This window comes from Phyllobates terribilis, unplaced genomic scaffold, assembly GCF_046119375.1.
Source record: "Phyllobates terribilis strain yellow unplaced genomic scaffold, ASM4611937v1 Scaffold_13__5_contigs__length_258822181, whole genome shotgun sequence".
Taxonomy (NCBI): domain Eukaryota; kingdom Metazoa; phylum Chordata; class Amphibia; order Anura; family Dendrobatidae; genus Phyllobates; species Phyllobates terribilis.
The window spans coordinates 171,054,533-171,082,433 of NW_027362773.1; the positions used below are offsets into that span (position 1 = coordinate 171,054,533).

The 27,901-nt window shown below is 62.2% G+C and overlaps 2 protein-coding genes across 3 annotated transcripts in view; one reads left to right on the plus strand and one right to left on the minus strand.

The window, feature by feature from the left end:
• The window catches only part of PDE3B (phosphodiesterase 3B), a 510,152-nt gene extending 509,497 nt beyond the window's left edge, over nucleotides 1-655 (plus strand). The window contains exon 16 of the mRNA XM_073659062.1: nucleotides 242-655. Within this exon, the coding sequence (XP_073515163.1) occupies nucleotides 242-471 (230 nt within the window). The 3' untranslated portion in view covers nucleotides 472-655. The remainder of the gene's footprint in view (nucleotides 1-241) is intronic.
• On the minus strand, nucleotides 194-27,901 carry CYP2R1 (cytochrome P450 family 2 subfamily R member 1). Of its 2 annotated transcripts, XM_073659063.1 has the most exons (5): nucleotides 27,619-27,901; nucleotides 21,537-21,678; nucleotides 20,450-21,082; nucleotides 18,915-19,244; nucleotides 196-4,777 (listed from the first exon to the last, which is right to left on the minus strand). In XM_073659063.1, the coding sequence occupies exons 1-5, from the start codon at nucleotides 27,832-27,834 to the stop codon at nucleotides 4,602-4,604; spliced, it is 1,497 nt and encodes a 498-aa protein (XP_073515164.1). In that variant the 5' UTR covers nucleotides 27,835-27,901; the 3' UTR covers nucleotides 196-4,601. The 2 variants fall into 2 exon arrangements, with proteins under 2 accessions (XP_073515165.1, XP_073515164.1); XM_073659064.1 differs by lacking the exon at nucleotides 20,450-21,082 and having other exon boundaries at nucleotides 194-4,777.

Consider the following 27,901-nt stretch of genomic DNA (forward strand, 5'->3'; position numbering starts at 1 on the left):
GCACCAGCAGAATAGTGAGTGCAGCTCTGGAGTATAACTGAGTAAGTAATGTATGCACACATACTTCAGAGCTGCACTCAGTATTTTTCTGGGGGAGTGTAATGTACTGTGGGGTCTTGGGTTTTCCGAGCTGTAGATGACATCTTTCCGTTGACCCCATGATGTTGCGTTTGTCGCTTTCTCTCGATATTAACCCTTTCCTGTCTGTGGTTGGTCACGGTATAATATTTTCTCACTTCAGAACCCAAGCGGAGGAAAGGCCGGCGGCGGCGGCGGATGTTCAGCGCCATCATTCATCACCTGCGAGAGAACCACAAGGCGTGGAAGAAGACCATCGAGGAAGAGGAGAAAGCCAAACCGGAGGGCGGTAAATCGCAGCAGAGCGACGGCTCCTCCATGTCTCCTTCAGACGAGATCCAGGTGATTGAGGAGGAGGACGAGGAGCGGATGTTTGCTGATGACAAGTGCTGACCCTCTTCACATACTGTTGTAGACAGGCCCGATAACTGTGAGGCCCCCCGGTTCGCCGGCGCCCCCCGCTCTATGCACTTTCACCACGGACGATAATTCTTGTGCCCTGATTGGTCCTGGTACCATTCCCGATGCTGCCTGACGCCCCCGACGGTACAATCATAAACCACGACTTCTTACCAAAGCTGCCGCCACTCGCTGTTTTGTTTTCCCGAGGCCGGAGTGAGAGCGACGCTCTGCGGACGTTTTCTCGTTCCTCTTCTCTGTGTAGTCTGACCTGTGCCTGCGACAGACGCGGAGCCGCGGCCAGGACCCGGCCGGACCTTGTGGATCGGTTCTGATCACCTGCGCGGCTCCTTCTGTCCTAAAGACTGAACCAGAACTTTCTCCTCCGGTTGTTTTCTGGCGGACCCCGGCCGGGCCGTTTTCTGGCGGACCCCGGCCGGGCCGTTTTCTGGCGGACCCCGGCCGGGCCGTTTTCTGGCGGACCCCGGCCGGGCCTTTTTCTGATGCCTTTTATCTGTATCATATTCTGCTTGTGTTTTTCACATTTTATTGTTTTTCCTCCTTTTTTCTGTTCCTTTTTGAGGTTCTGTGGTAGATCCTGGACAAAAAAAAGCTAAAAAAAAAAAAAAAATTCAGGAAAAAAAAACAAAAAAGTTTAACTAATTTCTGTAATGAAGGGATTTTATTTTTTTTTTTATTTAGGCGATGATATATTATATATATTTTTCCACTCTCTTTCTCAGGATTTTTAGGTATTTAGTGTCGTTTGTAACACCTGAAAAAGAAACATTGAAAGGCAAAAAAAACCCGCCAATGTACAAAATGGTGGCGCTGTCTGTACATAAGCACATTACGCATCACTTTATAAATATACCTGTATATATAATCGCCCCTCTGCACCGCCGCCGCCTCTCGTCTCTGTTATTACACCGCAACATTGCGCCAGTTCTGCTCTCATAGAAATGTCCTCTTCACGGAGGAGGTCGCAGGGGCCGCGCGTCCGTCAGTATACCGCCATGATCGCCTGCAGCAGCCGCTCACTATGGACCCTCAGCTATCGCCCGCTAACAATGGAGTCTACACTGTCCCGCTCCTCTCCTATAGTACCCTCCCCCATATATAGCGCCCGCTCGCTCTGGAGTCTGTGCCCCTCCTGTATCGCCCGCTCGCTCTGGAGTCTGTGCCCCTCCCCCAGATATCGCCCGCTCGCTCTGGAGTCTGTGCCCCTCCCCCATATATCGCCCGCTCGCTCTGGAGTCTGTGCCCCTCCCCCATATATTGCCCGCTTGCTCTGGAGTCTGTGCCCCTCCCCCATATATCGCCCACTTGCTCTGGAGTCTGTGCCCCTCCCCCATATATCGCCCGCTCGCTCTGGAGTCTGTGCCCTTCCCCCATATATCGCCCGCTCGCTCTGGAGTCTGTGCCCCTCCCCCATATATCGCCCGCTTGCTCTGGAATCTGTGCCCCTCCCCCATGTATCGCCTGCTCTGGAGTCTGTGCCCCTCCCCCATATATCGCCCACTTGCTCTGGAGTCTGTGCCTCTCCTGTATCGCCCGCACGCTCTGGAGTCTGTGCCCCTCCCCCATATATCGCCCGCTCGCTCTGGAGTCTGTGCCCTTCCCCCATATATCGCCCGCTCGCTCTGGAGTCTGTGCCCCTCCCCCATATATCGCCCACTTGCTCTGGAGTCTGTGCCCCTCCCCCATATATCGCCCGCTCGCTCTGGAGTCTGTGCCCCTCCCCCATATATCGCCCGCTTGCTCTGGAGTCTGTGCCCTTCCCCCATATATCGCCCGCTCGCTCTGGAGTCTGTGCCCTTCCCCCATATATCGCCCGCTCGCTCTGGAGTCTGTGCCCCTCCTGTATCGCCCGCTCGCTCTGGAGTCTGTGCCCTTCCCCCATATATCGCCCGCTCGCTCTGGAGTCTGTGCCCCTCCCCCATATATCGCCCGCTTGCTCTGGAATCTGTGCCCCTCCCCCATGTATCGCCTGCTCTGGAGTCTGTGCCCCTCCCCCATATATCGCCCACTTGCTCTGGAGTCTGTGCCTCTCCTGTATCGCCCGCACGCTCTGGAGTCTGTGCCCCTCCCCCATATATCGCCCGCTCGCTCTGGAGTCTGTGCCCCTCCCCCATATATCGCCCACTTGCTCTGGAGTCTGTGCCTCTCCTGTATCGCCCGCTCGCTCTGGAGTCTGTGCCCTTCCCCCATATATCGCCCGCTCGCTCTGGAGTCTGTGCCCCTCCCCCATATATCGCCCGCTTGCTCTGGAATCTGTGCCCCTCCCCCATGTATCGCCTGCTCTGGAGTCTGAGCCCCTCCCCCTCCTATATCGCCCACTTGCTCTGGAGTCTGTGCCCCTCCCCCATATATCGCCCGCTCGCTCTGGAGTCTGTGCCCCTCCCCCATATATCGCCCGCTTGCTCTGGAGTCTGTGCCCTTCCCCCATATATCGCCCGCTCGCTCTGGAGTCTGTGCCCCTCCCCCATATATCGCCCGCTCGCTCTGGAGTCTGTGCCCTTCCCCCATATATCGCCCGCTCGCTCTGGAGTCTGTGCCCCTCCCCCATATATCGCCCGCTTGCTCTGGAATCTGTGCCCCTCCCCCATATATCGCCCGCTTGCTCTGGAATCTGTGCCCCTCCCCCATGTATCGCCTGCTCTGGAGTCTGAGCCCCTCCCCCTCCTATATCGCCCACTTGCTCTGGAGTCTGTGCCCCTCCCCCATATATCGCCCGCTCGCTCTGGAGTCTGTGCTCCTCCCCCATATATCGCCCGCTTGCTCTGGAGTCTGTGCCCTTCCCCCATATATCGCCCGCTCGCTCTGGAGTCTGTGCCCCTCCCTCATATATCGCCCGCTTGCTCTGGAATCTGTGCCCCTCCCCCATGTATCGCCTGCTCTGGAGTCTGTGCCCCTCCCCCATATATTGCCCGCTCGCTCTGGAGTCTGTGCCCCTCCCCCATATATCGCCCGCTTGCTCTGGAGTCTGTGCCCCTCCCCCATATATTGCCCGCTCGCTCTGGAGTCTGTGCCCCTCCCCCATATATCGCCCGCTCGCTCTGGAGTCTGTGCCCCTCCCCCATATATCGCCCGCTTGCTCTGGAGTCTGTGCCCTTTCCCCATATATCGCCCGCTCGCTCTGGAGTCTGTGCCCCTCCCCCATATATCGCCCGCTCGCTCTGGAGTCTGTGCCCCTCCCCCATATATCGCCCGCTCGCTCTGGAGTCTGTGCCCCTCCCCCATATATCGCCCGCTCGCTCTGGAGTCTGTGCCCCTCCCCCATATATCGCCCGCTTGCTCTGGAGTCTGTGCCCCTCCCCCATATATCGCCCGCTCGCTCTGGAGTCTGTGCCCCTCCCCCATATATCGCCCGCTCGCTCTGGAGTCTGTGCCCCTCCCCCATATATCGCCCGCTTGCTCTGGAATCTGTGCCCCTCCCCCATGTATCGCCTGCTCTGGAGTCTGTGCCCCTCCCCCATATATCGCCCACTTGCTCTGGAGTCTGTGCCCCTCCTGTATCGCCCGCACGCTCTGGAGTCTGTGCCCCTCCCCCATATATCGCCTGCTCGCTCTGGAGTCTGTGCCCCTCCCCCATATATCGCCCGCTCGCTCTGGAGTCTGTGCCCCTCCCCCATATATCGCCCGCTCGCTCTGGAGTTTATGGGGATGGGGGTAGAGGGACGGTGAGGAGCAGGATTGCGGGGGGAGGGGGGGGCTGAGCGCGGGGGGAGGGGAGGAGGAGGAGGAGCTCTGGTAATATTGAGGCGTTACATAAACTTCATGGATTTCTCATTAACATGTAACAATGTACGGAATGTTTAGAATTGTTGTCAGTAACCATAGAAACAGCGACTTTTGGTTTTCAGCCCTACACCTGCCGGGATCAGCAGGGGCGCAGGGCTGAGGACCCCATACATGAGCGGGGCTGAGGACCCCATACATGAGCACAGCCCGGGGGTCAGATATCTCCATTATATAAATTATTATAGAACTACAGGGCCTCTATGAGCCGCTGTGGCCCCCGGGTTCCACTGTACAGGGAGCGTCCAGGCCCGGTCTTGGACTGTAATCAGATGATGAGGGTAGTTGTGGACTCCGGTGGGGGGTCCTCGCCGGCCCGGGGGTCACCGCCTCTCGGCACACACCAGGTACGGCTGCGGCTGCAGAGTCATCCCGAGCTTCGGCTTCAGGTTTGGAATAAATCCGGGTGGAAAACTGAGATGAAATCGTTGGAGAAAAGCGGAGAAGAAGAGGAAGAGCTCCAGGCGGGCGAGCGGCTCCCCGAGACACTGCCGGCGGCCTGCCGAAACAAAGCGCCAAGGGTCAGCGGCGGCACAGCGTGCACTACACCCCCCATCACCCAGAAATCAGCGGCAGCACAGCGTCCACTACACCCCCCATCACCCAGAAATCAGCGACAGCACAGCGTCCACTACACCCCCCATCACCCAGAGATCAGCGGCAGCACAGCGTCCACTACACCCCCCATCACCCAGAGATCAGAGGCAGCACAGCGTCCACTACACCCCCCATCACCCAGAGATCAGAGGCAGCACAGCATCCACTACACCCCCCATCACCCAGAGATCAGGGACAGCACAGCGCCCACTACACCCCCCATCACCCAGAGATCAGCGACAGCACAGAGTCCACTACACCCCCCATCACCCAGAGATCAGCGGCAGCACAGCGCCCACTACACCCCCCATCACCCAGAGATCAGCGACAGCACAGAGTCCACTACACCCCCCATCACCCAGAGATCAGCGGCAGCACAGCGCCCACTACACCCCCCATCACCCAGAGATCAGCGACAGCACAGAGTCCACTACACCCCCCATCACCCAGAGATCAGCGACAGCACAGAGTCCACTACACCCCCCATCACCCAGAGATCAGCGACAGCACAGAGTCCACTACACCCCCCATCACCCAGAGATCAGCGGCAGCACAGCGCCCACTACACCCCCCATCACCCAGAGATCAGCGACAGCACAGAGTCCACTACACCCCCCATCACCCAGAGATCAGAGGCAGCACAGAGTCCACTACACCCCCCATCACCCAGAGATCAGCGACAGCACAGAGTCCACTACACCCCCCATCACCCAGAGATCAGCGGCAGCACAGCGCCCACTACACCCCCCATCACCCAGAGATCAGCGACAGCACAGAGTCCACTACACCCCCCATCACCCAGAGATCAGAGGCAGCACAGAGTCCACTACACCCCCCATCACCCAGAGATCAGCGACAGCACAGAGTCCACTACACCCCCCATCACCCAGAGATCAGAGGCAGCACAGAGTCCACTACACCCCCCATCACCCAGAGATCAGCGACAGCACAGAGTCCACTACACCCCCCATCACCCAGAGATCAGCGGCAGCACAGCGCCCACTACACCCCCCATCACCCAGAGATCAGCGACAGCACAGAGTCCACTACACCCCCCATCACCCAGAGATCAGAGGCAGCACAGAGTCCACTACACCCCCCATCACCCAGAGATCAGCGACAGCACAGCATCCACTACACCCCCCATCACCCAGAGATCAGCGACAGCACAGCGTGCACTACACCCCCCATCACCCAGAGATCAGCGACAGCACAGCGTCCACTACACCCCCCATCACCCAGAAATCAGCGACAGCACAGCGTCCACTACACCCCCCATCACCCAGAGATCAGCGACAGCACAGCGTGCACTACACCCCCCATCACCCAGAAATCAGCGGCAGCACAGCGTCCACTACACCCCCCATCACCCAGAGATCAGCGACAGCACAGCGTGCACTACACCCCCCATCACCCAGAAATCAGCGGCAGCACAGCGTCCACTACACCCCCCATCACCCAGAGATCAGAGGCAGCACAGCATCCACTACACCCCCCATCACCCAGAGATCAGCGGCAGCACAGCGTCCACTACACCCCCCATCACCCAGAGATCAGAGGCAGCACAGCATCCACTACACCCCCCATCACCCAGAGATCAGCGACAGCACAGCATCCACTACACCCCCCATCACCCAGAGATCAGAGGCAGCACAGCATCCACTACACCCCCCATCACCCAGAGATCAGCGACAGCACAGCGCCCACTACACCCCCCATCACCCAGAGATCAGCGACAGCACAGCGTCCACTACACCCCCCATCACCCAGAGATCAGAGGCAGCACAGCGCCCACTACACCCCCCATCACCCAGAGATCAGAGGCAGCACAGCGCCCACTACACCCCCCATCACCCAGAGATCAGCGACAGCACAGCGTCCACTACACCCCCCATCACCCAGAGATCAGGGACAGCACAGCGCCCACTACACCCCCCATCACCCAGAGATCAGCGACAGCACAGAGTCCACTACACCCCCCATCACCCAGAGATCAGAGGCAGCACAGCGTCCACTACACCCCCCATCACCCAGAGATCAGCGACAGCACAGAGTCCACTACACCCCCCATCACCCAGAGATCAGCGACAGCACAGAGTCCACTACACCCCCCATCACCCAGAGATCAGCGGCAGCACAGCGCCCACTACACCCCCCATCACCCAGAGATCAGCGACAGCACAGAGTCCACTACACCCCCCATCACCCAGAGATCAGAGGCAGCACAGAGTCCACTACACCCCCCATCACCCAGAGATCAGCGACAGCACAGAGTCCACTACACCCCCCATCACCCAGAGATCAGCGGCAGCACAGCGCCCACTACACCCCCCATCACCCAGAGATCAGCGACAGCACAGAGTCCACTACACCCCCCATCACCCAGAGATCAGAGGCAGCACAGCATCCACTACACCCCCCATCACCCAGAGATCAGCGACAGCACAGCGTCCACTACACCCCCCATCACCCAGAGATCAGCGACAGCACAGCGTCCACTACACCCCCCATCACCCAGAAATCAGCGACAGCACAGCGTCCACTACACCCCCCATCACCCAGAGATCAGCGACAGCACAGCGTGCACTACACCCCCCATCACCCAGAAATCAGCGGCAGCACAGCGTCCACTACACCCCCCATCACCCAGAGATCAGCGACAGCACAGCGTGCACTACACCCCCCATCACCCAGAAATCAGCGGCAGCACAGCGTCCACTACACCCCCCATCACCCAGAGATCAGAGGCAGCACAGCATCCACTACACCCCCCATCACCCAGAGATCAGCGGCAGCACAGCGTCCACTACACCCCCCATCACCCAGAGATCAGAGGCAGCACAGCATCCACTACACCCCCCATCACCCAGAGATCAGCGACAGCACAGCATCCACTACACCCCCCATCACCCAGAGATCAGAGGCAGCACAGCATCCACTACACCCCCCATCACCCAGAGATCAGCGACAGCACAGCGCCCACTACACCCCCCATCACCCAGAGATCAGCGACAGCACAGCGTCCACTACACCCCCCATCACCCAGAGATCAGAGGCAGCACAGCGCCCACTACACCCCCCATCACCCAGAGATCAGAGGCAGCACAGCGCCCACTACACCCCCCATCACCCAGAGATCAGCGACAGCACAGCGTCCACTACACCCCCCATCACCCAGAGATCAGGGACAGCACAGCGCCCACTACACCCCCCATCACCCAGAGATCAGCGACAGCACAGAGTCCACTACACCCCCCATCACCCAGAGATCAGAGGCAGCACAGCGTCCACTACACCCCCCATCACCCAGAGATCAGCGACAGCACAGCGTCCACTACACCCCCCATCACCCAGAGATCAGAGGCAGCACAGAGTCCACTACACCCCCCCATCACCCAGAGATCAGCGACAGCACAGCGTCCACTACACCCCCCATCACCCAGAGATCAGTGACAGCACAGAGTCCACTACACCCCCCATCACCCAGAGATCAGCGACAGCACAGCGTCCACTACACCCCCCCATCACCCAGAGATCAGAGGCAGCACAGAGTCCACTACACCCCCCATCACCCAGAGATCAGCGGCAGCACAGCGCCCACTACACCCCCCATCACCCAGAGATCAGCGACAGCACAGCGTCCACTACACCCCCCATCACCCAGAGATCAGCGACAGCACAGCGTCCACTACACCCCCCCATCACCCAGAGATCAGCGACAGCACAGCGTCCACTACACCCCCCATCACCCAGAGATCAGCGACAGCACAGCGTCCACTACACCCCCCATCACCCAGAGATCAGAGGCAGCACAGAGTCCACTACACCCCCCATCACCCAGAGATCAGCGACAGCACAGCGTCCACTACACCCCCCATCACCCAGAGATCAGCGACAGCACAGAGTCCACTACACCCCCCATCACCCAGAGATCAGCGACAGCACAGCGCCCACTACACCCCCCATCACCCAGAGATCAGCGACAGCACAGAGTCCACTACACCCCCCATCACCCAGAGATCAGCGACAGCACAGCGTCCACTACACCCCCCATCACCCAGAGATCAGAGGCAGCACAGCGCCCACTACACCCCCCATCACCCAGAGATCAGCGACAGCACAGCGTCCACTACACCCCCCATCACCCAGAGATCAGCGACAGCACAGAGTCCACTACACCCCCCATCACCCAGAGATCAGCGACAGCACAGAGTCCACTACACCCCCCATCACCCAGAGATCAGCGACAGCACAGCGCCCACTACACCCCCCATCACCCAGAGATCAGCGACAGCACAGCGTCCACTACACCCCCCATCACCCAGAGATCAGCGACAGCACAGAGTCCACTACACCCCCCATCACCCAGAGATCAGAGGCAGCACAGCGCCCACTACACCCCCCATCACCCAGAGATCAGCGACAGCACAGCGTCCACTACACCCCCCATCACCCAGAGATCAGCGACAGCACAGCGTCCACTACACCCCCCATCACCCAGAGATCAGCGACAGCACAGAGTCCACTACACCCCCCATCACCCAGAGATCAGCGACAGCACAGCGTCCACTACACCGCCCCATCACCCAGAGATCAGCGACAGCACAGCGCCCACTACACCCCCCATCACCCAGAGATCAGCGACAGCACAGCGTCCACTACACCCCCCATCACCCAGAGATCAGCGACAGCACAGCGTCCATTACACCCCCCATCACCCAGAAATCAGCGACAGCACAGCGTGCACTACACCCCCCATCACCCAGAGATCAGCGGCAGCACAGCGTCCACTACACCCCCCATCACCCAGAGATCAGAGGCAGCACAGCATCCACTACACCCCCCATCACCCAGAGATCAGCGGCAGCACAGCGTCCACTACACCCCCCATCACCCAGAGATCAGAGGCAGCACAGCATCCACTACACCCCCCATCACCCAGAGATCAGCGACAGCACAGCATCCACTACACCCCCCATCACCCAGAGATCAGAGGCAGCACAGCATCCACTACACCCCCCATCACCCAGAGATCAGCGACAGCACAGCGCCCACTACACCCCCCATCACCCAGAGATCAGCGACAGCACAGCGTCCACTACACCCCCCATCACCCAGAGATCAGAGGCAGCACAGCGCCCACTACACCCCCCATCACCCAGAGATCAGAGGCAGCACAGCGCCCACTACACCCCCCATCACCCAGAGATCAGCGACAGCACAGCGTCCACTACACCCCCCATCACCCAGAGATCAGGGACAGCACAGCGCCCACTACACCCCCCATCACCCAGAGATCAGCGACAGCACAGAGTCCACTACACCCCCCATCACCCAGAGATCAGAGGCAGCACAGCGTCCACTACACCCCCCATCACCCAGAGATCAGCGACAGCACAGCGTCCACTACACCCCCCATCACCCAGAGATCAGAGGCAGCACAGAGTCCACTACACCCCCCCATCACCCAGAGATCAGCGACAGCACAGCGTCCACTACACCCCCCATCACCCAGAGATCAGTGACAGCACAGAGTCCACTACACCCCCCATCACCCAGAGATCAGCGACAGCACAGCGTCCACTACACCCCCCCATCACCCAGAGATCAGAGGCAGCACAGAGTCCACTACACCCCCCATCACCCAGAGATCAGCGGCAGCACAGCGCCCACTACACCCCCCATCACCCAGAGATCAGCGACAGCACAGCGTCCACTACACCCCCCATCACCCAGAGATCAGCGACAGCACAGCGTCCACTACACCCCCCCATCACCCAGAGATCAGCGACAGCACAGCGTCCACTACACCCCCCATCACCCAGAGATCAGCGACAGCACAGCGTCCACTACACCCCCCATCACCCAGAGATCAGAGGCAGCACAGAGTCCACTACACCCCCCATCACCCAGAGATCAGCGACAGCACAGCGTCCACTACACCCCCCATCACCCAGAGATCAGCGACAGCACAGAGTCCACTACACCCCCCATCACCCAGAGATCAGCGACAGCACAGCGTCCACTACACCCCCCATCACCCAGAGATCAGCGACAGCACAGAGTCCACTACACCCCCCATCACCCAGAGATCAGCGACAGCACAGCGTCCACTACACCCCCCATCACCCAGAGATCAGCGACAGCACAGCGTCCACTACACCCCCCATCACCCAGAGATCAGCGACAGCACAGAGTCCACTACACCCCCCATCACCCAGAGATCAGCGACAGCACAGCGTCCACTACACCCCCCATCACCCAGAGATCAGAGGCAGCACAGCGCCCACTACACCCCCCATCACCCAGAGATCAGCGACAGCACAGCGTCCACTACACCCCCCATCACCCAGAGATCAGCGACAGCACAGCGCCCACTACACCCCCCATCACCCAGAGATCAGCGACAGCACAGCGTCCACTACACCCCCCATCACCCAGAGATCAGCGACAGCACAGAGTCCACTACACCCCCCATCACCCAGAGATCAGCGACAGCACAGAGTCCACTACACCCCCCATCACCCAGAGATCAGCGACAGCACAGCGCCCACTACACCCCCCATCACCCAGAGATCAGCGACAGCACAGCGTCCACTACACCCCCCATCACCCAGAGATCAGCGACAGCACAGAGTCCACTACACCCCCCATCACCCAGAGATCAGAGGCAGCACAGCGCCCACTACACCCCCCATCACCCAGAGATCAGCGACAGCACAGCGTCCACTACACCCCCCATCACCCAGAGATCAGCGACAGCACAGCGTCCACTACACCCCCCATCACCCAGAGATCAGCGACAGCACAGAGTCCACTACACCCCCCATCACCCAGAGATCAGCGACAGCACAGCGTCCACTACACCGCCCCATCACCCAGAGATCAGCGACAGCACAGCGCCCACTACACCCCCCATCACCCAGAGATCAGCGACAGCACAGCGTCCACTACACCCCCCATCACCCAGAGATCAGAGGCAGCACAGCGTCCACTACACCCCCCATCACCCAGAGATCAGCGACAGCACAGCGTCCACTACACCCCCCATCACCCAGAGATCAGCGACAGCACAGCGTCCACTACACCCCCCATCACCCAGAGATCAGCGGCAGCACAGCGTCCACTACACCCCCCATCACCCAGAGATCAGCGACAGCACAGCGTCCACTACACCCCCCATCACCCAGAGATCAGCGACAGCACAGAGTCCACTACACCCCCCATCACCCAGAGATCAGCGACAGCACAGCGTCCACTACACCCCCCATCACCCAGAGATCAGCGACAGCACAGCGTCCACTACACCCCCCATCACCCAGAGATCAGCGACAGCACAGCGTCCACTACACCCCCCATCACCCAGAGATCAGCGGCAGCACAGCGTCCACTACACCCCCCATCACCCAGAGATCAGCGACAGCACAGCGTCCACTACACCCCCCATCACCCAGAGATCAGCGACAGCACAGCGTCCACTACACCCCCCATCACCCAGAGATCAGCGGCAGCACAGCGTCCACTACACCCCCCATCACCCAGAGATCAGCGACAGCACAGCGTCCACTACACCCCCCATCACCCAGAGATCAGCGACAGCACAGAGTCCACTACACCCCCCATCACCCAGAGATCAGCGACAGCACAGCGTCCACTACACCCCCCATCACCCAGAGATCAGAGGCAGCACAGCGCCCACTACACCCCCCATCACCCAGAGATCAGCGACAGCACAGAGTCCACTACACCCCCCATCACCCAGAGATCAGAGGCAGCACAGCGTCCACTACACCCCCCATCACCCAGAGATCAGCGACAGCACAGCGTCCACTACACCCCCCATCACCCAGAGATCAGAGGCAGCACAGAGTCCACTACACCCCCCATCACCCAGAGATCAGCGACAGCACAGCGTGCACTACACCCCCCATCACCCAGAGATCAGCGGCAGCACAGCGTCCACTACACCCCCCATCACCCAGAGATCAGCGACAGCACAGAGTCCACTACACCCCCCATCAGCCAGAGATCAGCGACAGCACAGCGTCCACTACACCCCCCATCACCCAGAGATCAGCGACAGCACAGCGTCCACTACACCCCCCATCACCCAGAGATCAGAGGCAGCACAGAGTCCACTACACCCCCCATCACCCAGAGATCAGCGACAGCACAGCGTCCACTACACCCCCCATCACCCAGAGATCAGGGACAGCACAGAGTCCACTACACCCCCCATCACCCAGAGATCAGAGGCAGCACAGCGCCCACTACACCCCCCATCACCCAGAGATCAGCGACAGCACAGCGTCCACTACACCCCCCATCACCCAGAGATCAGAGGCAGCACAGCGCCCACTACACCCCCCATCACCCAGAGATCAGCGACAGCACAGCGTCCACTACACCCCCCATCACCCAGAGATCAGCGACAGCACAGCGTCCACTACACCCCCCATCACCCAGAGATCAGCGACAGCACAGAGTCCACTACACCCCCCATCACCCAGAGATCAGCGACAGCACAGAGTCCACTACACCCCCCATCACCCAGAGATCAGCGACAGCACAGCGTCCACTACACCCCCCATCACCCAGAGATCAGCGACAGCACAGAGTCCACTACACCCCCCATCACCCAGAGATCAGCGACAGCACAGCGTCCACTACACCCCCCATCACCCAGAGATCAGAGGCAGCACAGCGCCCACTACACCCCCCATCACCCAGAGATCAGCGACAGCACAGAGTCCACTACACCCCCCATCACCCAGAGATCAGCGACAGCACAGCGCCCACTACACCCCCCATCACCCAGAAATCAGCGGCAGCACAGCGTCCACTACACCCCCCATCACCCAGAGATCAGCGACAGCACAGCGTCCACTACACCCCCCATCACCCAGAGATCAGCGACAGCACAGCGTCCACTACACCGCCCCATCACCCAGAGATCAGCGACAGCACAGCGCCCACTACACCCCCCATCACCCAGAGATCAGCGACAGCACAGCGTCCACTACACCCCCCATCACCCAGAGATCAGCGACAGCACAGAGTCCACTACACCCCCCATCACCCAGAGATCAGCGACAGCACAGCGTCCACTACACCCCCCATCACCCAGAGATCAGAGGCAGCACAGCGTCCACTACACCCCCCATCACCCAGAGATCAGCGACAGCACAGCGTCCACTACACCCCCCATCACCCAGAGATCAGCGACAGCACAGCGTCCACTACACCCCCCATCACCCAGAGATCAGCGACAGCACAGAGTCCACTACACCCCCCATCACCCAGAGATCAGAGGCAGCACAGCGTCCACTACACCCCCCATCACCCAGAGATCAGCGACAGCACAGCGTCCACTACACCCCCCATCACCCAGAGATCAGCGACAGCACAGCGTCCACTACACCCCCCATCACCCAGAGATCAGAGGCAGCACAGCGTCCACTACACCCCCCATCACCCAGAGATCAGCGACAGCACAGCGTCCACTACACCCCCCATCACCCAGAGATCAGCGACAGCACAGCGTCCACTACACCCCCCATCACCCAGAGATCAGCGACAGCACAGAGTCCACTACACCCCCCATCACCCAGAGATCAGAGGCAGCACAGCGTCCACTACACCCCCCATCACCCAGAGATCAGCGACAGCACAGCGTCCACTACACCCCCCATCACCCAGAGATCAGCGACAGCACAGCGTCCACTACACCCCCCATCACCCAGAGATCAGAGGCAGCACAGCGTCCACTACACCCCCCATCACCCAGAGATCAGCGACAGCACAGCGTCCACTACACCCCCCATCACCCAGAGATCAGCGACAGCACAGCGCCCACTACACCCCCCATCACCCAGAGATCAGCGACAGCACAGCGTCCACTACACCCCCCATCAGCCAGAGATCAGAGGCAGCACAGCGTCCACTACACCCCCCATCACCCAGAGATCAGCGACAGCACAGCGTCCACTACACCCCCCCCATCACCCAGAGATCAGCGGCAGCACAGCGTCCACTACACCCCCCATCACCCAGAGATCAGCGACAGCACAGCGTCCACTACACCCCCCCATCACCCAGAGATCAGCGACAGCACAGCGTCCACTACACCCCCCCATCAGCCAGAGATCAGCGACAGCACAGCGTCCACTACACCCCCCATCACCCAGAGATCAGCGACAGCACAGCATCCACTACACCCCCCATCACCCAGAGATCAGCGACAGCACAGCGCCCACTACACCCCCCATCACCCAGAGATCAGCGACAGCACAGCGTCCACTACACCCCCCATCACCCAGAGATCAGCGACAGCACAGCGTCCACTACACCCCCCATCACCCAGAGATCAGCGACAGCACAGCGCCCACTACACCCCCCATCACCCAGAGATCAGCGACAGCACAGCGCCCACTACACCCCCCATCACCCAGAGATCAGCGACAGCACAGAGTCCACTACACCCCCCATCACCCAGAGATCAGCGACAGCACAGAGTCCACTACACCCCCCATCACCCAGAGATCAGCGACAGCACAGAGTCCACTACACCCCCCATCACCCAGAGATCAGCGGCAGCACAGCGTCCACTACACCCCCCATCAGCCAGAGATCAGAGGCAGCACAGCGTCCACTACACCCCCCATCACCCAGAGATCAGCGACAGCACAGAGTCCACTACACCCCCCATCACCCAGAGATCAGCGACAGCACAGAGTCCACTACACCCCCCATCACCCAGAGATCAGCGGCAGCACAGCGTCCACTACACCCCCCATCAGCCAGAGATCAGAGGCAGCACAGCGTCCACTACACCCCCCATCACCCAGAGATCAGCGACAGCACAGCGTCCACTACACCCCCCATCACCCAGAGATCAGCGGCAGCACAGCGTCCACTACACCCCCCATCAGCCAGAGATCAGAGGCAGCACAGCGTCCACTACACCCCCCCCATCAGCCAGAGATCAGCGACAGCACAGAGTCCACTACACCCCCCCATCAGCCAGAGATCAGCGACAGCACAGCGTCCACTACACCCCCCCCATCAGCCAGAGATCAGCGACAGCACAGCGTCCACTACACCCCCCCATCAGCCAGAGATCAGCGACAGCACAGCGTCCACTACACCCCCCATCACCCAGAGATCAGCGACAGCACAGCGTCCACTACACCCCCCATCAGCCAGAGATCAGCGACAGCACAGCGTCCACTACAACCCCCATCACCCAGAGATCAGCGACAGCACAGCGTGCACTACACCCCCCCCATCACCCAGAAATCAGCGGCAGCACAGCGTGCACTACACCCCCCCCATCACCCAGAGATCAGCGGCAGCACAGCGTCCACTACACCCCCCATCACCCAGAGATCAGCGACAGCACAGCGTCCACTACACCCCCCATCACCCAGAAATCAGCGGCAGCACAGCGTCCACTACACCCCCCATCACCCAGAGATCAGCGGCAGCACAGCGTCCACTACACCCCCCATCACCCAGAGATCAGCGACAGCACAGCGTCCACTACACCCCCCATCACCCAAAAATCAGCGGCAGCACAGCGTCCACTACACCCCCCATCACCCAGAGATCAGCGGCAGCACAGCGTCCACTACACCCCCCATCACCCAGAGATCAGCGACAGCACAGCGTCCACTACACCCCCCATCACCCAGAGATCAGCGGCAGCACAGCGTCCATTACACCCCCCATCACCCAGAAATCAGCGGCAGCACAGCGTCCACTACACCCCCCCCATCAGCCAGAGATCAGCGACAGCACAGCGTCCACTACACCCCCCATCACCCAGAGATCAGCGACAGCACAGCGTCCACTACACCCCCCATCACCCAGAGATCAGCGGCAGCACAGCGTCCATTACACCCCCCATCACCCAGAAATCAGCGGCAGCACAGCGTCCACTACACCCCCCCATCAGCCAGAGATCAGCGACAGCACAGCGTCCACTACACCCCCCATCACCCAGAGATCAGCGACAGCACAGCGTCCACTACACCCCCCATCAGCCAGAGATCAGCGACAGCACAGCGTCCACTACAACCCCCATCACCCAGAGATCAGCGACAGCACAGCGTCCACTACACCCCCCATCACCCAGAAATCAGCGGCAGCACAGAGTCCACTACACCCCCCATCACCCAGAGATCAGAGGCAGCACAGCGTGCACTACACCCCCCCCATCACCCAGAGATCAGCGACAGCACAGAGTCCACTACACCCCCCCCATCACCCAGAAATCAGCGGCAGCACAGCGTGCACTACACCCCCCCCATCACCCAGAGATCAGCGGCAGCACAGCGTCCACTACACCCCCCATCACCCAGAGATCAGCGACAGCACAGCGTCCACTACACCCCCCATCACCCAGAAATCAGCGGCAGCACAGCGTCCACTACACCCCCCATCACCCAGAGATCAGCGGCAGCACAGCGTCCACTACACCCCCCATCACCCAGAGATCAGCGACAGCACAGCGTCCACTACACCCCCCATCACCCAAAAATCAGCGGCAGCACAGCGTCCACTACACCCCCCATCACCCAGAGATCAGCGGCAGCACAGCGTCCACTACACCCCCCCCATCACCCAGAGATCAGCAACAGCACAGCGCCCACTACACCCCCCATCACCCAGAGATCAGCGGCAGCACAGAGTCCACTACACCCCCCCCATCACCCAGAGATCAGCAACAGCACAGCGCCCACTACACCCCCCATCACCCAGAGATCAGCGGCAGCACAGAGTCCACTACACCCCCCCCATCACCCAGAGATCAGCAACAGCACAGCGCCCACTACACCCCCCATCACCCAGAAATCAGCGACAGCACAGCGTCCACTACACCCCCCATCACCCAGAGATCAGCGACAGCACAGCGTCCACTACACCCCCCATCACCCAGAGATCAGCGACAGCACAGAGTCCACTACACCCCCCATCACCCAGAGATCAGCGACAGCACAGAGTCCACTACACCCCCCATCACCCAGAGATCAGCGACAGCACAGCGTCCACTACACCCCCCATCACCCAGAGATCAGCAGCAGCACAGAGTCCACTACACCCCCCATCACCCAGAGATCAGCGACAGCACAGCGTCCACTACACCCCCCATCACCCAGAGATCAGCGACAGCACAGCGTCCACTACACCCCCCATCACCCAGAGATCAGCGACAGCACAGCGTCCACTACACCCCCCATCACCCAGAGATCAGCGACAGCACAGCGTCCACTACACCCCCCATCACCCAGAGATCAGCGACAGCACAGCGTGCACTACACCCCCCATCACCCAGAGATCAGCGACAGCACAGCGTCCACTACACCCCCCATCACCCAGAGATCAGCGACAGCACAGCGCCCACTACACCCCCCATCACCCAGAGATCAGCGACAGCACAGCGTCCACTACACCCCCCATCACCCAGAGATCAGCGACAGCACAGCGCCCACTACACCCCCCATCACCCAGAGATCAGCGACAGCACAGCGTCCACTACACCCCCCATCACCCAGAGATCAGCGACAGCACAGCGTCCACTACACCCCACCATCACCCAGAGATCAGCGACAGCACAGCGCCCACTACACCCCCCATCACCCAGAGATCAGCGACAGCACAGCGTCCACTACACCCCCCATCACCCAGAGATCAGCGACAGCACAGCATCCACTACACCCCCCCCCCCCCATCAGTGTTTCCCAAACCCCCCCATACTCACGGCCCCCACAGGTGATGTTTTCAGGACCTCCTTCGTGTTGCACAGGTGAGAGAATTCCTGATGTCTTGATGATACTTCCATCACCTGTGCAATACTAAGGAGGTCCTGAAAACATCACCTGTGGGGGGCCGTGAGTATGGGGGGGTTTGGGAAACACTGACCTCCATCCACCCCTGCCGAAGACCAATCAGAAGGTAGGAGCTTTACGATGATACATTGTATCCAGAAGTCACCCTCAACCTCCTCACAACCACCATCATCCGCGGCGGCTCCTCACCTAATGAGAACGGCACAAACGCCTCCCTCTTGGCAAACTGTCCGCTGCTGTCCAGGAAGCGCTCCGGACGGAAGATTTCGGGGTCGCTCCAGTATTTCTCGTCGTAGTGGACGGAGTACAGGTTGGTGATGACCGTGGTGCCCGCGGGGATGGAATATCCTCGCACCACTGTGTCCCTGGAAGTGGCGTGAAAAATCCCCAAGGGGGCGATATTACAGAAGCGCAGGATCTCGTGCAGGACGGCCTCCGTGTATGGCATGCTGGAGCGCTCCTCAAAGGTTGGGGTCCGATGGGGGCCCACCACAAGGTCAATCTCCTGCTGCACCTGAACTAAGACAGAAACCAAAGACATGATGCCTTTTTACACGTCACCGAAGCGCCGCTGCTCCGCCATCCCCCCTGCTCTACACTACAGCGCCGCCGCTCCCGCCATCCCCCCGGCTCTACGCTACAGCGCCGCCGCTCCCGCCATCCCCCCGGCTCTACGCTACAGCGCAGCTGCTCCGCCATCCCCCCCACTCTACACTACAGCGCAGCTGCTCCGCCATACACCCGGCTCTACGCTACAGCGCCGCCGCTCCCGCCATCCCCCCGGCTCTACGCTACAGCGCAGCTGCTCCGCCATCCCCCCCGGCTCTACACTGCAGCGCAGCTGCTCCGCCATCCCCCCCGCTCTACGCTACAGCGCCGCCGCTCCCGCCATCCCCCCGGCTCTACGCTACAGCGCCGCCGCTCCCGCCATCCCCCCGGCTCTACGCTACAGCGCAGCTGCTCCGCCATCCCCCCCGCTCTACACTACAGCGCAGCTGCTCCGCCATACACCCGGCTCTACGCTACAGCGCCGCCGCTCCCGCCATCCCCCCGGCTCTACGCTACAGCGCAGCTGCTCCGCCATCCCCCCCGGCTCTACACTACAGCGCAGCTGCTCCGCCATCCCCCCCGGCTCTACACTGCAGCGCAGCTGCTCCGCCATCCCCCCCGCTCTACGCTACAGCGCCGCCGCTCCCGCCATCCCCCCAGCTCTACGCTACAGCGCCGCCGCTCCCGCCACCCCCCCACTCTACGCTACAGCACCGCCGCTCCCGCCACCCCCCCGCTCTACACTACAGCGCCGCCGCTCCCGCCATCCCCCTGCTCTACGCTACAGCGCTGCCGCTCCCGCCATCCCCCCTGCTCTACGCTACAGCGCTGCCGCTCCCGCCATCCCCCTGCTCTACGCTACAGCGCCGCCGCTCCCGCCATCCCCCTTGCTGTACGCTACAGCGCCACCGCTCCCGCCATCCCCCCTGCTCTACGCTACAGCGCCACCGCTCCCGCCATCCCTCCTGCTCTACACTACAGCGCCGCTGCTGTCTGAAATCCTTCTCCAGAATAGTGAGTGCAGCTCTGGAGGTAACTGGACGATAAGACATGAGGTAACAGCAGAATAGTGAGTGCAGCTCTGGGGGTGACTGGAGGATACAAAATGATGTAACAGCAGAATAATGAGTGCAGCTCTGGAGGTAACAGCAGGACATCAGTGATACTGCTCTCACCTTGTATGTTGGGGTACAGCGCCATGAAGAGCACAGCCCACCTCAGCACATTGGTGGTGGTCTCGGTGCCGGCGATGATCAGCTCCCCCACAGAGAAGATGAGGTTTTCTGTGGAGTAGGAGCTGTCGGGGTCCGCCGCGCTCCTCTCCATCTCGTCCAGATAGGCGTCTATGTAGTGCCGCGGGGAGTGTGGTGTGCGGTTTTCGGAGAAGCGCTCGATGATGCGCAGGAGGAAGTCGTAGACCTCGTCGGCGTTCCTGAAGAGCTGGCGGTGCTTCCCGAAGGGCAGGAGGCCGATCAGCGGGAAGGCGTTGTACAGGAAGACCCAGGCGCTGGCCGCCAGCTCGATGTTCTCGCTGAAGATCTCCATCATGTGCAGGAAGTCGCCGTCATCGTAGCGGAAGCGCTCGCCGAACAGGATGAGGTTGGAGACGTTGGAGACGGCGATGGTGGTCAGGTGCTTGGGGTCGAAGGCTCGGCCCTTGTAGGTGTCCACCGCGTCCAGGAAGAAGCTCGACTCCTCGCAGATCCGACTCTCAAACCACTTCTGACCGTAGCCGAAGGTGCGGAAGCAGCTGCCCGCCAGCTTCCGGTGCTCCGTCCAGCCGCGGCCGAACCGGGCGTTCAGAAGACCTGGAGAACCGAACACCGTCAGGACCCAAAACACTAAACATGGCGCTGGACGGTCCGGCCGTCCACCCGACACCGGGGCAACGTACCACCGCTCTCAAGAGCTCCGCTCGCTGACAATGGAAAGCCAGAGGCTGGAACCCCGGAACTTGTCCTGCTCACAGCTGGAGGCTTGTTACAATGTATCCAGCGCACACACCGCTCTCTGCTGAGACTTTGTCACAGAGTAGCAGCCTGGAGCACAACGGACTGTCTGGACTAGATACAGTGTAACAAACCCTAAGCGAGGAGAACTCAGCTCTGTGCAAGTTTTCAGCTTCAAAATGCAAACACAAATATTTGCATTCACTGACACCAAGTAGAGGCCTGCCTGCAGAATTAGATGGGACTGCAGAATTACATGAGACTGCAGAATTACATGGGACTGCAAGATTACATGGGACCGCAGGTCTCTCACCTCCCATCTTTGTCAGTTTCAGGAACAGCGGCAGAGTCGGGCGGTCGGCGAACACATCGCTCTGGCGCAAAAGACATTCCTTCAGAGCGTCGTAGCCGTTCAGCACCACAGCGGAGATCCCCCCGAGGTCCAAACTGAAGATCTGGGGAACAAGATACGGGGAGCGGTCATCATAATGCAACCCCCCGATACCGCACATAAGGGGCAGACCCCCCCCCCCGATACCATATATAACGGCGGCCACAGTTGTCCACCCTCCTCCCAGTTCTCCCTTCCTCCCCCGATCTCTCCTCCCGATTCTCCCCTCCTCCCCCGGTCTCTCCTCTTCCCAGCTCTCCCCTCCTCCCCCGGTCTCTTCTCCCGGCTCTCCCCTCCTCCTCCGGTAACTCCTCCTCTCGGCTCTCCCCTCCTCCCCCGGTCTCTCCTCCCGGCTCTCCCCTCCTCCTCCGGTAACTCCTCCTCTCGGCTCTCCCCTCCTCCTCCGGTCACTCCTCCTCCCGGCTCTCCCCTCCTCCTCCGGTAACTCCTCCCCCGATCTCTTCCTTCCTCCTCCCGATTCTCCCCTTCTCCCTCGGTCTCTCCTCCAGGTTCTCCCCTCCACCCCCAGTCACTCCTCCTCCCGGTTCTCCCCTCTTCCCCGGTCTCTTTCTTCCTCCCCGGTTCTCCCCTCCTCCTCCTCCCCCGGTCTCTCCTCCCGGTTCTCCTCTCCTTCCCGGTCACTCCTCCTCCCGGCTCTCCCCTCCTCCCCCGGTCACTCCTCCTCCCGGCTCTTCCCCTCCTCCCCCGGTCTCTCCCGGTTCTCCCCTCCTCCCCCGGTCTCTCCTCCCGGTTCTCCCCTCCTCCCCCGGTCTCTCCTCTTCCCGGCTCTCCCCTCCTCCCCCGGTCTCTCCTCTTCCCGGCTCTCCCCTCCTCCCCCGGTCTCTCCTCCCGGCTCTCCCCTCCTCCTCCGGTAACTCCTCCTCTCGGCTCTCCCCTCCTCCTCCGGTAACTCCTCCTCCTCCGGTAACTCCTCCTCCCAGCTCTCCCCTCCTCCTCCCGGTTCTCCCCTCCTCCCCCGGTCTCTCCTCCCGGTTCTCCCCTCTTCCCAGCTCTCCCCTCCTACCCCGGTCTCTCCTCCCGGTTCTCCCCTCCTCCTCCGGTAACTCCTCCTCCCGGCTCTCCTCTCCTCCTCCGGTAACTCCTCCCGGTTCTCCCCTCCTCCCCCGGTCACTCCTTCTCCCAATTCTCCCCTCCTCCCCCGATCTCTTCCTTCCTCCTCCCGGTTCTCCCCTCCACCCCCAGTCACTCCTCCTCCTGGTTCTCCCCTCCTCCCCGGTCTCTTCCTTCCTCCCCGGTTCTCCCCTCCTCCTCCTCCCCCGGTCTCTCCTCCCGGTTCTCCCCTCCTTCCCGGTCACTCCTCCTCCCGGCTCTCTCCTCCTCCCCCGGTCACTCCTCCTACCGGCTTTCCCCTCCTCCCCAGTCTCTCCTCCCAGTTTTCCCCTCCTCCCCGGTCTCTCCTCCCGGTTCTCCCCTCCTCCCCCGGTCTCTTCCTACCTCTCCGGTCACTCCTGCTCCCGGTTCTTCCCTCCTCCTCCACTGGTCTCTCCTCCTAATTCTTCCCTCCTCCCCTGTCACTCCTCCTCCCCTCCTCCCCCGGTCACTCCTCCTCCCGGCTCTCCCTTCCTCCACCGGTCACTCCTCCTCCCGGCTCTCCCCTCCTCCCCCGGTCTCTCCTCCCGGTTCTCCCCTCTTCCCAGCTCTCCCCTCCTACCCCGGTCTCTCCTCCCGGTTCTCCCCTCCTCCTCCGGTAACTCCTCCTCCCGGCTCTCCTCTCCTCCTCCGGTAACTCCTCCCGGTTCTCCCCTCCTCCCCCGGTCACTCCTTCTCCCAATTCTCCCCTCCTCCCCCGATCTCTTCCTTCCTCCTCCCGATTCTCCCCTTTTCCCTCGGTCTCTCTTCCCGGTTCTCCCCTCCACCCCCAGTCACTCCTCCTCCTGGTTCTCCCCTCCTCCCCGGTCTCTTCCTTCCTCCCCGGTTCTCCCCTCCTCCTCCTCCCCCGGTCTCTCCTCCCGGTTCTCCCCTCCTTCCCGGTCACTCCTCCTCCCGGCTCTCTCCTCCTCCCCCGGTCACTCCTCCTACCGGCTTTCCCCTCCTCCCCAGTCTCTCCTCCCAGTTTTCCCCTCCTCCCCGGTCTCTCCTCCCGGTTCTCCCCTCCTCCCCCGGTCTCTTCCTACCTCTCCGGTCACTCCTGCTCCCGGTTCTTCCCTCCTCCTCCACTGGTCTCTCCTCCTAATTCTTCCCTCCTCCCCTGTCACTCCTCCTCCCCTCCTCCCCCGGTCACTCCTCCTCCCGGCTCTCCCTTCCTCCACCGGTCACTCCTCCTCCCGGCTCTCCCCTCCTCCCCCGGTCACTCCTCCTGGTTCTTCCCTCCTCCCCTGGTCACTCCTCCTCCCGGTTCTTCCCTCCTCCCCCGGTCACTCCTCCGGGCTCTCCCCTCCTCCCCCGGTCACTCCTCCTCCCGGCTCTCCCCTCCTCCCCCGGTCACTCCTCCCGGCTCTCCCCTCCTCCTCCCGTTCACTCCTCCTCCCGGCTCTTCCCTCCTCCCGATTTTCCCCTCCTCCCCGGTCTCTCCTCCCGGTTTTCCCCTCCTCCCCGGTCTCTCCTCCCGCTTCTCCCCTCCTCCCCCGGTCTCTTCCTACCTCTCCGGTCACTCCTCCTCCCGGTTCTCCCCTCCTCCTCCCCTGGTCTCTCCTCCCGGTTCTCCCCTCCTCCCCGGTCACTCCTCCTCCCCCCCCGGTCACTCCTCCTCCCGGCTCTCCCCTCCTCCCCCGGTCACTCCTCCTCCCGGCTCTCCCCTCCTCCCCCGGTCACTCCTCCTCCGGGCTCTACCCTCCTCCCCCGGTCTCTTCTCCTCCCGGCTCTACCCTCCTCCCCCGGTCTCTTCTCCTCCCGGCTCTCCCCTCCTCCTCCCCTGGTCTCTCCTCCCAGTTCTTCCCTCCTCCCCTGTCACTCCGGTTCTTCCCTCCTCCCCCGGTCACTCCTCCTCCCGGCTCTCCCCTCCTCCCCCACTCACTCCTTCTCCCCCGGTCACTCCTCCTCCCGGCTCTCCCCTCCTCCCCCGGTCACTCCTCCTCCCGGCTCTCCCCTCCTCCCGGCTCTCCCCTCCTCCCCCGGTCACTCCTCCTCCCGGCTCTCCCCTCCTCCTCCCCTGGTCTCTCCTCCCGGTTCTCCCCTCCTCCTCCCTTGGTCTCTCCTCCCGGTTCTTCCCTCCTCCCCTGTCACTCCTCCTCCCGGTTCTTCCCTCCTCCCCTGTCACGCCTCCTCCCGGTTCTTCCCTCCTCCCCTGTCACTCCTCCTCCCGGTTCTCCCCTCCTCCCCCGGTCACTCCTCCTCCCGATTCTCCCCTCCTCTCCCGGTCTCTTCCTTCCTCCCTGGTCACTCCTCCTCCCGGCTCTCCCGGTCACTCCTCCCGGTTTCCCCCTCCTCCCCCGGTCTCTTTCTACCTCTCCGGTCACTCCTCCTCCTGGTTCTCCCCTCCTCCTCCCCTGGTCTCTCCTCCCAGTTCTTCCCTCCTCCCGGTTCTCCCCGGTCTCCTCCCGGTTCTCCCCTGCTCCCCCGGTCTCTCCCTTCCTCCCCAGTCGCTCCTCCCGGCTCTCCCCTCCTCTCCCGGTCACTCCTCCTCCCGATTCTCCCCTCCTCCCCCGGTCTCTTCCTTCCTCCCTGGTCACTCCTCTTCCCGGCTCTTCCCTCCTCTCCCGGTCACTCCTCCTCCCGCTTCTCCCCTCCTCCCCGGTCCCTCCTCCTCCCGGTTTTCCCCTCCTCCCCGGTCTCTCCTCCTCCCCCGGTCTCTTCCTACCTCTCCGGTCACTCCTCCTCCCCTGGTCTCTCCTCCCAGTTCTTCCCTCCTCCCCTGTCACTCCTCCTCCTCCCCTGGTCTCTCCTCTCCTCCTCCCCTGGTCTCTCCTCCCGGTTCTTCCCTCCTCCCCTGTCACTCCTCCTCCCGATTCTTCCCTCCTCCCCTGTCACTCCTCCTCCCGGTTCTCCCCTCCTCCCCCGGTCACTCCTCCTCCCGATTCTCCCCTCCTCCCCCGGTCTCTTCCTTCCTCCCTGGTCACTCCTCCTCCCGGCTCTCCCCTCCTTTCCCGGTCTCTTCCTTCCTCCCTGGTCACTCCTCCCGGTTTTCCCCTCCTCCCCGGTCTCTCCTTCCGGTTTCCCCCTCCTCCCCCGGTCTCTTCCTACCTCTCCGGTCACTCCTCCTCCCGGTTCTCCCCTCCTCTTCCCCTGGTCTCTCCTCCCAGTTCTTCCCTCCTCTTCCCCTGGTCTCTCCTCCCAGTTCTTCCCTCCTCCCCTGTCACTCCTCTTCCCGGTTCTCCCCGGTCTCCTCCCGGTTCTCCCCTGCTCCCCCGGTCTCTCCCTTCCTCCCCAGTCACTCCTCCCGGCTCTCCCGGTCACTCCTCCTCCCGATTCTCCCCTCCTCCCCCGGTCTCCTCCTTCCTCCCTGGTCACTCCTCCTCCCGGCTCACCCCTCCTCTCCCGGTCACTCCTCCTCCCGCTTCTCCCCTCCTCCCCGGTCCCTCCTCCTCCCGGTTTTCCCCTCCTCCCCGGTCTCTCCTCCCGGTTCTCCCCTCCTCCCCCAGTCTCTTCCTACCTCTCCGGTCTCTCCTCCTCCCGATTCTCCCCTCCTCCTCCCCTGGCCTCTCCTCCCAGTTCTTTCCTCCTCCCAGCTCTCCCCTCCTCCCCCGGTCACTCCTCCTCCCGGCTCTCCCCTTCTCCCCCGGTCTCTCCTTCCGGTTCTCCCCTCCTCCCCCGGTCTCTTCCTACCTCTCCGGTCACTCCTCCTCCCGGTTCTCTCCTCCCGGTTCTTCCCTCCTCCCCTGTCACTCCTCCTCCCGGCTCACCCCTCCTCCCCCGGTCACTCCTCCTCCCGGCTCTCCCCTCCTCCTCCCGGCTCACCCCTCCTCTCCCGGTCACTCCTCCTCCCGCTTCTCCCCTCCTCCCCGGTCCTTCCTTCTCCCGGTTTTCCCCTCCTCCCCGGTCTCTCCTCCCGGTTTCCCCCTCCTCCCCGCTCTCTCCTCCCGGTTCTCCCCTCCTCCCCGGTCACTCCTCCTCCCGGTCTCCCCTCCTCCTCCCCTGGTCTCTCCTCCCAGTTCTTCCCTCCTCCCGGCTCTCCCCTCCTCCCCCGGTCACTCCTCCTCCCCCGGTCACTCCTCCTCCCTGGTCCCTCCTCCTCCCGGTTTTCTCCTCCTCCCCGGTCTCTCCTCCCGGTTCTCCCCTCCTCCCCCGGTCTCTTCCTACCTCTCCGGTCACTCCTCCTCCCGATTCTCCCCTCCTCCTCCCCTGGTCTCTCCTCCCAGTTCTTCCCTCCTCCCCTGTCACTCCTCCTCCCGGCTCTCCCCTCCTCCCCCGGTCACTCCTCCTCCCGGCTCTCCCCTCCTCCCCCGGTCTCTCCTCATCCTGGCTCTCCCCTCCTCCCCCGGTCTCTCCTCCCGGCTCTCCCCTCCTCCCTCGGTCTCTCCTCCTCCCGGTTCTCCCCTCCTCCCCCGGTCTCCTCCCGGTTCTCCCCTGCTCCCCCTTCCTCCCCAGTCACTCCTCCCGGCTCTCCACTCCTCCCGGGTTCTCCCCTCCTCCCCCGGTCTCTTCCTTCCTCCCCGGTCCCTTCTCCCCCCGGCTCTCCTCTCCTCCCTCGGTCTCTCCTCCACCCCCAGTCACTCCTCCTCCCGGTTCTCCCCTCCTCCCCCGGTCTCTTCCTTCCTCCCCGGTCACTCCTCCTCCTGGTTCTCCCCTCCTCCTCCCCCGGTCTCTCCTCCCGGTTCTCCCCTCCTCCTCCCCCGTTCTCTCCTCCTCCTCTGGTCACTCCTCCCGGCTCTCCCCTTCTCCCCCGGTCACTCCCTTCCTCCCCTGATCACTCCTTCTCCTCCCCAGTTCTCCCCTCCTCCCTCGGTCTCTCCCCTCTTCCCCCGGTCTCTCCTCCTCCCGGCTCTCCCCTCCTCCCCCGGTCACTCCTCCCCCGGTCCCTCCTCCCGGCTCTCCCCTCCTCCCCCGGTCCCTCCTCCCGGTCCTCCTCCCCTCCCCTCCCGGTCCTCCTCCACTCCCCCGGTCTAACCTCTCCGTGCTCCGCGCTCCGCTCTCTCATATACACATGCGGGTCTCGGGCCAGCGCCAGGATGTTCCCGATCAGCGGCAGTCCGGGGGGCCCGGGGGGAAAGCCCGGGGGTCTCCGCTGCCTCCGGACTTGTCTGACGAGGAAGATGAGGAGAAGCAGCGCGGCACAGGCGGCCGGGACCCCCCAGAGAGGAGCCCAGGACCCCCCGAGCGACATCGCACAGCGGAGCCGACCACCCGGACACGTGCACTCTCGCCACGCACATGATTGGCTGCACTGGAGG

Excerpts from the sequence above, each read along its gene's own strand:
- CYP2R1 (XM_073659063.1), bottom strand. The coding sequence starts at position 27,834 with ATGTCGCTCGGGGGGTCCTGGGCTCCTCTCTGGGGGGTCCCGGCCGCC. Across the intron at positions 19,245-20,449 it reads GCTGTACCCCAACATACAAG|TTCAGGTGCAGCAGGAGATT; the intron begins GTGAGAGCAGTA and ends TTTCTGTCTTAG. Across the intron at positions 4,778-18,914 it reads GTTTGTGCCGTTCTCATTAG|GCCGCCGGCAGTGTCTCGGG; the intron begins GTGAGGAGCCGC and ends TTGTTTCGGCAG.